This window comes from Gymnoscopelus braueri, assembly GCF_963280865.1.
Source record: "Gymnoscopelus braueri genome assembly, chromosome: 11".
NCBI lineage: Eukaryota > Metazoa > Chordata > Actinopteri > Myctophiformes > Myctophidae > Gymnoscopelus > Gymnoscopelus braueri.
In genome coordinates, this window is record NC_137613.1 from 17,958,881 (window position 1) to 17,971,157 (window position 12,277).

General features: G+C 40.8%; 1 protein-coding gene across 8 annotated transcripts in view; it reads left to right on the forward strand.

The window, feature by feature from the left end:
• The window catches only part of col11a2 (collagen, type XI, alpha 2), an 85,085-nt gene that overhangs the window by 34,276 nt on the left and 38,532 nt on the right, over positions 1 to 12,277 (forward strand). For all 8 annotated transcript variants that reach the window (XM_080441311.1, XM_080441307.1, XM_080441308.1 and 5 more), the window contains 14 exons: positions 771 to 824; positions 1,739 to 1,780; positions 2,146 to 2,208; positions 2,675 to 2,749; positions 4,545 to 4,631; positions 5,072 to 5,128; positions 6,797 to 6,850; positions 7,370 to 7,423; positions 7,561 to 7,614; positions 8,392 to 8,445; positions 9,329 to 9,382; positions 10,128 to 10,172; positions 11,204 to 11,257; positions 12,055 to 12,099. In XM_080441311.1, the coding sequence (XP_080297437.1) occupies positions 771 to 824; positions 1,739 to 1,780; positions 2,146 to 2,208; positions 2,675 to 2,749; positions 4,545 to 4,631; positions 5,072 to 5,128; positions 6,797 to 6,850; positions 7,370 to 7,423; positions 7,561 to 7,614; positions 8,392 to 8,445; positions 9,329 to 9,382; positions 10,128 to 10,172; positions 11,204 to 11,257; positions 12,055 to 12,099 (792 nt within the window). The remainder of the gene's footprint in view (positions 1 to 770; positions 825 to 1,738; positions 1,781 to 2,145; positions 2,209 to 2,674; positions 2,750 to 4,544; positions 4,632 to 5,071; positions 5,129 to 6,796; positions 6,851 to 7,369; positions 7,424 to 7,560; positions 7,615 to 8,391; positions 8,446 to 9,328; positions 9,383 to 10,127; positions 10,173 to 11,203; positions 11,258 to 12,054; positions 12,100 to 12,277) is intronic.

The following is a 12,277-nucleotide window of genomic DNA, read 5'->3' on the forward strand; positions in this document are numbered from 1 at the left end:
ATGAATGAAAATTGTTAAGTCATGATAATAACTGATGCGTTGAGTTATTTATTAATATATTTGTCACTTTGAGGACCACTCAGTGGATTTCACCACATACTGTACCAGGCGATCACAGAGACAAAATATATATATTTGAATCCATTTCAAATACTATTTCGGCCAAGATCTGGTTCCTGCATTACTGGTTGAAATAGGGATTTACTCTATATTGTGTGTATAGTAAGTCCCTACAGGACAGCTACATACACAAAGGGGCATTCAAAGTGCAGAAAAATGACCAGGCCCTCGGTTCATTTGCTTCGAATGCCTTCTGTTTTCTTTTCTCATTTCATGCCATTATTTAGACTTGCTATTAATAAGCGTATGCAGACTTCTGTGTCAATGGGGGAAAAGACAAGTATTAATGGACACAGTTAAGTGAAGCAAGGACTCGTGGGTAACTCTTCCATTTCCTTTACTCTCTGTCTCACAGTCGGAGCAGGTAGTTTTGAGTTTGGCGTTTCTACTTTTCGCGTCGCGCGATCGAAGTTCAACATCGAACGGATGAATGCATTGACACTGTGTTTTCAAACAGAGTTATGATTTGATTCTTTCAATTTATTTTGTATTTGACTGTATGTTTTACCTGTCGTGGATACGCATCCCTAAATGGTATTTTACTACAGTTTAACAACACGTGTGTGTGTGTGTGTGTGTGTGTGTGTGTGTGTGTGTGTACTGCTGTACTGACTGTGCTGTGTTGTTGGCTACATGTGTGTTATCCTCAGGCTGCAGTCAGAGCCCAGAAAGGAGAGAAGGGGGACCCTGCTGTCCTGGAGCCTGTGAGTTACTCATTAATTCATTAATTAATTCATACATTTGTATGCCTCCGTTGGTGGACAGCTGTGCCTCCTGAGGCCATTATATGTTTTCGGGTTGTCCGTACATCCATCATCTGTCCATATCTGTCCCAACCTTGTAAACGCGATATCTCGAGGAACACCTTGAGGGAATCTCATGACATTTGGCACAAACGTCCCCTTGGACTCAAGGATGAAGTGATTACAAGTAGGTGGTCAAAGTTCAAAAGTCAAGGTGACTGTGACCTCACAAAAGACTTTCATTAAAATAATTTACTACATATAGTATAATATAGTAGACTCATATTATGACTGATATTATGAGTCGGATGTAAACGGCAACTGGTCGTCAGAGGCATGCAACCGTGATGCAATATTTCTTGTCTCTTCTGGGGCGCCAGAAGAGGGTTCGCTCTCAACGGTAGTCTGTGTGTGCCCATCAACAAGCCACACAAGCCATGAGTCTTGTCAAAGAGTCAGGCATGTGCACACATACCGTAGATATCAAAGGGGGCTTGAGCCCCTGCCCTTTAAACCGTCTGTAAAAAGTGCCCTCTCCAGACCATGATTGCAGCTTTTACTATGGTGAAAGAAACGTTTCTGCAAAGAGTCAAATGTCTTTCTCTGAAACGTACATTTTGGAAGACGCTTACTGACTCCCCCCACCTGTTCACCCTGGAGAAGAACTTCAGCCAAATGGGTAAAATGTATAAGTGCAAATGCAAATGAGCGCTATAGGCTTGAAGCGAGTTCAACTCCTGGACTTGCTGAGGAGGCTGAGACTATACTGGCTCCTGGACACTCGGGAGTCACGAAAGTATTTGTAATGCTTTTTATCTCATTTTGGAAGGGAACTCTCGGCTCATCTTCATTGTGTTGTTTTTGACCTTCTCCAGGGTATGTTGATTGAGGGACCTCCCGGACCAGAGGGACCATCTGTAAGTCAATGACAGCATTATATTATAATGTCGCAGCAGTAATATTTAATTATCCTTGACATATAAGTAGCAACCATGGTATGAAGGGCTTAAAGAGCAAGACTAAGATGGAATAGATTAGAATATTCTTGTTGTTTCTCCAGGACAGGATATCGGTGGTGCACAAAGCCTATACACCACTCTGTCTAGTCATGTGTAGCATGTATTTTATTTCAGTGCTCAATTATTAGAAGAAAAAGCAGTATTTTATTATTTTCAAATTTCATTCGGATTTCATTCTCTTTTTCACTGCCTTGCTTGCTATCCTATCCTGTCCCTGAATCAAGGTCATTTCTTTCCTGTTCAACCCTCTCTTTATCTTTTAGGGTCCCACCGGCCCATCTGGCTCTTCTGGACCCCCCGGCTCTATTGGTGATCCTGGTGAGAGGGTCAGTATTTCCCATGTGTTTTTTAGATTAGATGTTTCCTCAACTCTTTGATTGTGGCACAAAAGTGGTCTTATTGTGAACAGTTTTTCACAGTCATGGACCTACTGTCAATAGGAAGATGCTGTGTCATGTGGTAGATCGGGTCTTAATTATACTTAGTTGCGTGCCAGTGTCACTCACCGGAAATAGCAGATCTACTAGCTCACAACACATCGCGATGTGAGCTTGTAAATCTTAGGTGCACTTGCAAATTCTCGATATAAGTTCAATTCAAGCTTTGGGAGAGAGCGAGACCTTTGTTAGTCACGCGGGAAAAATACTGTTTCAGCAGTTAGGGGTTAAGTGTCTAGCTCAGGGACACTTTGACCTTAATTAAATGTATTGTGGTTACATTTGTACACTCTCAGAGTTACAAATGAGGATTATACTGTGTACTCTGTACTCACTCCTGTCTCCATGTTTTCAGGGTGTTCCTGGTAAGGCTGGTCTCTCTGGAGCTGATGGACTTCCTGGACCTCCTGGCACCTCCGTCATGCTGCCTGTGAGTCACCTTTGACCCCTGACGGTCATTGCCATGGATACGTTTTTTATTCCACGATCGCCATTGTGAAACCTCTCTCACTGGTAGAATTAGTTATAGAGGCCTTCAGAGGTCTTCAGAGCACCCTAGAGTGTGAATCAGACCTCTGACTCTATCAGCATTAGTGCCACGCTAGTCTCTCTAGCAATTCCAGTGATTATCAACCTTTCCCGGATCAGGGCCCACTTGAAAATCTCAAAAGCGTTCGCAGCCCAACCATCTGACCACTTAACACGACGTCCAATATTTTCAGAGCATGTTTCAAAAACATCGCACTTTGCTTCACAGTCTGGAAATCATGCTATTTCCAAGGGGCGGGACTTCAGATTGGTCCGTGGGCGGGGCTGGACAGAGCCTTCCAATGTAAAATTCAAGTCACTTCCAGACTTGCCTGCGTAATTGAAAAAGTGAAAAAACCCAAACGCTGAACGAACACCTCCGTCTGGCTTCCAGGCTAGTCATTATCTCCGCCAGGCCGCAAGGCTTGAGATTATGTCCGTCCGTCCATGTGTCTGTCTGTACAGATAATCTCCAGCACCGTTGCACCGATCGACGTGAAACTGTGCGCACACACTCCCAGTAGGCCATGGAAGAACCTCTTATACAGGAGTCATGTGATCAAGATGTATCAGATTGTCAGAACCCAACGTCCAAAATCATGAACGTAGCGTCCAATCTACCTCAAATTTGAGTCACTCATTGAGGGAGTTCTAAACCAAACCACGCGAGCCAAAAGCGATTTCACCTCCACCCATGGGGGCACCACAAATGTTACAAATTGCACTGTTTGTAGTTTTTCACCAAATTAGGTACAAATGGTCTCGTGCGTCGTGACAATGGCTCTTTACCATTTGCCTATAATTGCCTTCAAAAATTTCCCTTACAGAAAACGCCATATATCATGAACACAACATCCAATCATCCCCAATTTGGAATCGTATGTTGAGGTGCCTCCAAAAGTGCTTTTGCCCATAGGGGGTGCCACAAACGGAAAATGTTGTACGATGCTGTTGTACTATTCTCTAGTCTATATTTATGCGATTGCAAAGGCTATAACAGAATGTGCTGGGGGGTGGGACAACCGCTTTATTTATCTACTCTTTTTCAGAGGCTCCGAAGTACTGACTGTTACTCAGAAGCATTTGAAAATTGTGGGAGGCAAATGTCTGTGTGGAGAGTGTCTAGCTCTATAGAGTGAGCTGCACAGGGAATGGGACTCCCAACCCTGATAATGCCAGTGTCATGTTCGACCTATTGAGCTTTATCACTGTTTCCCAAACAATCCCATCAATGTTTTGATCGCAGACCAATTTTTATGCGTCGCAAGTAAATATCCCCTTTTTTTGTTTCCTACATAAATTTTTGTTTTTATTATTTCAAAAGAATACAAAACAAAAAAAGTATTTTCATCAATTAAAAAGCTTTCATCAAAAAATCGAATAAATTCCATAAATAAATGAAAAGAAAGTAGTGAAAATAGCAGATCCACAAGCTCGCGACGCGAAGCAACGTGTTGTGAGATTGTAGATCTTCTATTTTCACTAGTTTGGGTCCCGGGCAAATGTCTAATTTCTCTTTTGGGTCTTGAGCTAAAAAGTTTGGGAACCATGAGCTCGAGATGATGTGAACTGAGCAATGATGTGTCTCTGACAGATATTCTCTCTTAGGAACGTCTCTCTTAGGAGACGTTCCTAGGATCAGTTTAACTTCTTCTTTCTGATAATTCATGTCGAGAACTTCAATTCTCTTCTTCTAGTTCCGTTTCGGCCAGAGTGGAGGAGATAAGGGTCCCAGTGTGTCGGCACAGGAAGCTCAGGCAGCTGCCATCTTGTCTCAGGCCAGGGTGAGTGAACACTATTATATTAATTTGTCACAACCTTTCACATCTCTAGTTCCTTTTAGTTTTTGAGACGACCGCAACTCCAACCAACCTTGAAAGGAGAAAGAAAGGCGCAAACAGTCTACCCTGGCCTCTACAAACTGTATCATCTTGATAAGGAGATAATATATCCTTTATCAAGATGTTACAGTTTTGACCATATTATACCTATTCTCCCTATTTTGGGCAAAGTTTAATAATGAGAATATAATTTTTCTATTTAATCCAATTTTATGAAAAATGTCTTTTCTTATTTAAAAAATAAGTAAAATAGCCAATCTACAAGCTGACAATGCGCCGTAATGCGATACGTTGTGAGCTTTTTTTAAATATTTTTTTGTTTAGCATATTTAGATTATGATACTCTCTTTAATGTTTGTGCTCAAATGTTCCTTAATCTTCAGATGGCTCTCAAAGGACCACCTGGACCAATGGGATTCACTGGACGCCCCGGACCTCTGGTATGTTAACCTGTCACTTAAAGGAGCTACACCATGAATTCAATTTTTTTTTTTGATATTTAATATCATATGGTGTATGTCCCTCAAACCTTTTTCAAAAGGTTTGAGCCTAAATCATCACTCAGATATACTCATCCCAAGTCAATTGTCTCTGGCTTATACAGCACTTTCAGCTGCAATACCAAAACGTCCTCTTGTGCAGGGGGGGGCTACTGAGCAATTCTGTCTGTTAATAAAAAAATATATAAAAAAAAAAAAAATTAAAAACAAAAAAAAAATTGAAAAATTCTGCATAAAAAGAAGCATCTAAGAAAAATACAAAATCGAAAAAAAAACACTTTGAACATTTTTGAACAATTCCACCAAGTGTTTGAGGTGCCTGTTTCACCCACTTCCGGGGGGCGGAGCCAAAATCCGAGCCCGAAGTATTTGTTCGTAGACCCCCACTTAGGGGGGGTAGAAAAAGTTTCGGAGCGATTCCGGCACTTTTCATTTAACATTGGGTTTGCCATCATTAATGTTTGTGACATCATAAACATTTCCATTCTGAGATCGCCTGTTCAGACACGCCCATTCTGGAAATCCATGAAATGAGAAGGAATGACTGAATTTAAAAAAAAAACATTTTTTTGGGTACAAGAGACACTGGGGACCCCAAAAAATACAAAAAAACAAGAAAAAGGTGATTTTCATGGTGTAGACCCTCACTCATCCATATCGTTACCTGTAAACTCACCTGTACTATACATGTACCTGAACATTCACCCACACCCACACACACCACCTGTATATCGGCACTGTCGGGCCAAAACCTCTTATCTCCATATTCTAACTTTTTGTGTTTTTTCGTAAATTAACACCCTACTTGATCATACTACAGCGTCACACAAAAGCATCAAAAGTAATAGATCTACAAGCTCGAGCTTGTCGATCTGCTACTTTTGCTGTTTTTTATTATTTGAATCCTGAAAAGTAACAGTTTTGGACATTATGAGGTTTCCAACTGACAGAGACGATATTCAACTCAGCGTTATTATAAATTAGTTAACTAAAACTAAGGCCTAGTCCACAGTCACGTACACAGGTATTTTGAAAAACTCCTTCCTTTAAGAAAAGATTCCCACCTACACAGGCACGGTTATAATTCTTTTTTTTATCTCTGTTCACTTGAAAATAAAAAAAACGTCATAGACATAGCGAGACTGTCAACACAATGTAGTCTAGTGATGACGGCCCATACAGCTGCAGTTATTCTGTACACTGCTAACACTCTACACTCTATGTATAGTTACACAGTAACTATACTAGCGTTCATGTTTATTTTAATAATCAATCGAACGATTGTGTCCAGGCTTGGATCATAGTTTAAGTTCCTATGTATCCATAGCACAATGAAAACATTTTAAAAGTTTTAAAAAAACATATAATTGTTATGTCATCAATAAAGTCTTAGTGTTTTGCCAATTATTTAGTGGCCCACTTGCAATATCCTCACGGGCCACGCCCCACTAGTATAACACACAATACCCAGCTATACGTGTTTGGATAATGTTTTATAGTTTAGTTCCACCATCATCCACCAACCTTTGGCTTTTTGAGTTTGCATGTTTGATGTGTTTCATGTCCAGATGGTGTTGGATATATGTTTGATGTGTCTGTCTGTTTCAGGGCGACCCAGGAAGTAATGGTTTGAAGGGAGATAGTGGAGACCATGGACCTCAGGTACGTGACCCTATACCACCCCTGACCTTTGAACTTTGCTGTGACACCTGTGCCAGGTGTTATAAAGGACACCTCACAGAATATAATTTACCTACACATGTGCACATGGTAGACATTGATTGATTGAATACTTTACTAACAGTTTGGTAGACATGCTGTACAGCATAAGCACATGCACACACACAGTATGTATATTCACATATATATTTTATGTATACTTTGTGTATTATGACTTAAGACACACACACACACACACACACACACACACACACACACACACACACACACACACACACACACACACACACACACACACACACACACACACACACACACACACACACACACACACACACACGTATGTATGTATGTATGTATGTATGCACGTGCGTACACACACACACACACACACACACACACACACACACACACACACACACACACACACACACTCACACATGTGCATGATTGCTGCTAGGACTTAGACATTCATCACATTCACCTGTTTTTGTCTTCTAGGGTCCTAGGGGTGTCCAGGGTGTGTTGGGAGCTCCAGGAAAATCAGGGAGAAGGGTGAGTGCCCGCAAAACAATGAATATTGTTTGACCATCCCAAGCCATGAAAGATGGCTGACGAAGTCATTGATTGTTCTGGCATTGGAGCTGTGGAGTAAAGATTGTGTGTGTGTGTGTGTGTTTTCCCTGCTTCAGGGTCGTGCTGGAGCTGATGGAGCCAGGGGTATGCCAGGAGAGCTTGGAGGAAAGGTGAAGACCCTCACCGGGTTCATTCTTTTATATTCTGATCAAAGAGACCGCTGTATGATACTGCTTTATGCTCACTCACTCACTCAGTCACTCACTACAGAATTTTTCTAACCTGTTTTTGCAAATACTTTATCGTGCAAATGTGTCTCTCGCCAAAACAAAAAAGATTTTCAGCAATTGAATTGTATTTAGTTTTTGTCAAGGTTATCCTTTACCTGAGGTGGCAGTATCAGTTTTCCCTGTTGTCTGTTTTCTCTAGAGGTACCACAGTGCATCTGTCAATTATTGCTGCATCCTTAGATACTACCCAGTTATAATTCTTTCAAAAATTATAACTGTGGTGGGCAGGCTCAAATGTTCCACTGTGGCATCCAAATCGTAACCATTTCAGTAATGCGTCCTACCAACCAATCCCTCTCACATTCAGTCCATCTATTCTTTATAAGAATGCTCTCAAAGTTTGACGTATGAGTGAACAGTTGTTCAAAGCTAACTTAAATTAATCTCCTCCTGACTGTTATAACAGAATAACTATATAACTGTAGGTTTCTTTCCAAAAGTAATTGAGTACAATACTTTTGGAAGTACAACTACAGTGTTCATGATATAGCTACTCGGTTATATAATAAGAATAATTCTAATGAGTTACTTTTTGACAAACTATTGGTAACATATTGATACGATCAGCTGAGCCTAGTTAGTATCAGCTAGTAAATCATATGGGTGCATCGTTATTTCTGAATGTCCTTGCGGTGTAATGAGTTAATCTCTCTTTAGGGTGACCGTGGTTTTGATGGCCTGCCTGGGCTGCCTGGTGACAAAGGACACAGGGTAAGTCAATAACACCAATACACACAAGGCCACATCAGAATCAAAATGCACTTGGCGCGACCAAGTGTGTAAAATTCAAGTGCATCCATTGTAAAATGCTGTATTGAAATTCCTCTTAAACCTAAAAGAAACCAAAGGAAGGTCATTTTGATTTTGTATAGCGGTGTTTAATTTTGTGGGTTAATCATAGCAAGATGGCACCTTTTGATTGGAAAGCATATGTGGCTGATCCTTCAATTGGTGAATTGGATTGTTAATGATTTGGTAATTACGGACCACTTCAGAGTTATGGTAAACAAGGGGGATGTTAAAAATAAAATCAAGGAGATTTTCATCTCTCCCTCTCTCTAGGGCCCTCGTGGTTTGTTGGGACCTAAAGGGCCTCCCGCTGTATACCTTAGTCTCTCTCCACATTTCCTATCTCTCTCGCCTATCACTATCAAATAAAGGCTTAAAATGTGCTTTATTACCAACTGACGTTCACACAGAGAATTTGCTCTAGGACATGACTCGTGACATCCAAGCATTTAACAATGAATGCAGTTACTACTGACATGAGCCGTACCATATGCAGTACATATGACATTGTGGATTGTAATAAAGCCGCATATTCAATCATCCTTGCACCCGATAGTTACCTCAACAAAGATCATGTACAGTAATTCTTATTCTTATATTCAGGTGATCAACAACTAAGAAAAGAAAGTTCTAAATAGCATATTATATAGGTGCTGGCCCATAAAAAAGATTAAACACATTATAGCAGAGTATCAGATTATTGGTATTTCAATGATTAAATATTTATTTAGCTAATATTCTACTGCTGGTGTGTTTCCATTGAAGAGTGGTAATTCTAACACTCCTTTTTTTTTCAACTATAAAGGGTGATACAGGAGGAATTGGAATCCATGGATCTCAAGGAGAGGACGGAGAGAGGGTAAGAACTTGGACGATGATAACAAAAAATATGTGAATGATTCTAGTCAGACTGTCTGACACTGTCTGTCTGTCTCTCTGACCACCTGTCTGCATTTATCTACACGGTAACATTCTGATGATATTTTACTGTGTTCCTGTCTGACTAGCTAGGTAGCTAAATATTGTCTGTTTGCCTGTCCTCCAATCTCTGTCTCTCTTCACATCTACCAAATATCTGTCTTTTTGTCCTCGTCTGTCTGCCTATCATTCTAATATTTATATTATATATTTGATTATGTTGTTGCTGTTGGGCAGAAACGTTGGACGTTATACGGTTCCTACTACGTCGTACAAAAGTGATACGCAAAAGTAGCGAAAATAGCTGATCTACAAGCTCACAAAGCGTCGCATCGTGACGCGTTGTGAGCTTTAAATATTGAACCAATGAAAGATATTAACAAACACTTGTGACTAAATATTAACTACATTGGATCAATTGGAACACAGGTTCTCCTGTTTCTTCCATTTCCAGAAGAGTAAGTTGAACATAAAAGGTTTCCACCCGACAGCGACAATGCATTTTATTATATGATTGACTATACTTTTAGATGATATTACATCACTGTGTGTGTGTGTGTGTGTGTGTGTGTGTGTGTGTGTGTGTGTGTGTGTGTGTGTGTGTGTGTGTGTGTGTGTGTGTGTGTGTGTGTGTGTGTGTGTGTGTGTGTGTGTGTGTGTGTGTGTGTGTGTGTGTGTTTTTCCAGGGAGACGACGGAGACATCGGACCCAGGGGTCTCCCAGGTGAACCAGTGAGTGTTGCAATGACGATGCAGTTGATTTGCCCTTTATTACTTCTTCTCAACATTATGTACTGTTCCCTTGTCAAGAGGCTGAAGTTGTGTATATCGCTACTAGAATAGAGCAGAACAGTGGTTCTCAAACCCACATTAATAATGTATTTATCCGTGGACCCCCATCTGAACATTATTATGGTTCCAGGGACCCCTGTACAAGAGCTTAGATCATCAAATAGGCAATGTATATAGGGTTAAAGTAGTTAAACTGATTGTAATGCTATATTAACTCATTTAGCTGGGTGCTCCCTCAAGGAGGGACTATGAGAACCACTGGAATAGAATTTGGAATTGAATTGACTTGCTCAGAATGAAATAAATTGATGATATGAAGTGAATGATTATATTTAAGATCTGAAGTAGATATTAAGCACATGCAACTTAGACAGACACACAAGCATGTACTGTACACAGTATTACACAGACAGCCCAGTGAAGTACAAATGAGGGCAGACAGGCTGTATAGACAGCCATAATCAGACAAGTGTGAAGATACACGCAAACACTTACAGCAGAGGTGTAATTGTATGGTATGTATACATACAATACTGTACATGTATGGTGTTCATCACTGAGGTCATCATTATGTGATTGTGGGTTGTCAGGTTGTTTATATACCTGCTGTTAGGTAGATGTGTAATTCTAATATCGTCTGTCTTAGATTGTGATGAATTATGGTGCTCAATAGTGTCATTAAATGCTTGCGTGATTACAGGCTGCTAGCGTATGGTGGCTGACCTTGATCTTGTGTGTGTGTGTGTGTGTGTGTGTGTGTGTGTGTGTGTGTGTGTGTGTGTGTGTGTGTGTGTGTGTGTGCGCGTGTGCGTACATGTGTGTGTGCTTGAATAATCGCACCTGCGTCAATGCCCGTTTGTGTGTGTGTCTATATGCGTGTACCTGCATGTGTGTGTGTGTGTGTGTGTGTGTGTGTGTGCGCGTGTGTCTGTCTGTGTGCGTGTATCTCCCCTTCATCTCTCCCTCTCTAGGGCCCTCGTGGTTTGTTGGGACCTAAAGGGCCTCCCGGAATCTCTGGACCTCCTGTGAGTAAAAACAAACAAACATGTCCGCCACACCCAGACACTTTTATTACAGTAACGTCAGTTTATCCCCTATAAAGACCACTTGACACTCACACAGTCCTACCACAACAATAGCCTCTAGGTACACATATAACCCTGTAAAGGTGTTCCCTCAGTCTAAACAAGAATATGCACTGTTCCTGCTGTTGGCCTAAAAACAATACCCAAATGATATACACGACATGCCGTTTTTTGGTGGACGCCTCAACCAAAACGCCTTACAATATTTGCAGTGTTTGTGTGGCCTCCCGAGAGAGTCAAACCAACTGATCTTGGCAGTGTCAGCGTGGCATGCTCTAACCTGTTGAACTACACAGAAATAACACCCAGACATGCCACAAGGATTTGTGCCAGACAAGACCAGAATACACTCTTGTCCCTCACAAAACATATATATAGTTATGTCATATAACTACAAGATACAGTAAGACAGCGTTTTGTGACACAGCAGTTTGGGAGTCATCCCGCATCCATTCTGTGCACTGCCAGCGGGTTATCGTTTTTCGTCAAAGGAAAACCACATGGTTAAGAACAGTAGGTTATATTTCTTCTGGGAATGAAGAGGAGAATGCTTATTTTCTCCTTGACTGAGGGTTTTAGCAGTTTCTAAGAGCCCACGTGTCATGAAACATAATCAGCATATAAATAATGATAACTTCATATGTACATGACTATGTATGTAGTTTCAGAGTTGTACAGTAGGTGCAATTATGGATGGTAATTTTTTTAATCTCTTCTCTCCTCTCCTCTCCTCTCAGGGTGTGCGTGGAAACGACGGGCCTCATGGTCCTAAAGGAAACCTGGTCAGTGTTCTTTCTTTTAATTGACATTAAATGAGTAGTTCACCCAAAAAAATACTTATTTTCTATCAATTACACACCCCATGAAGCCTTGAATTCATGGATTTTTTAAAGTTTTTGTTGCATTCTTAAGCCAATAATTTGATTACCGGCTGAAAGACAAAGTAGACTCTTTGTGTCT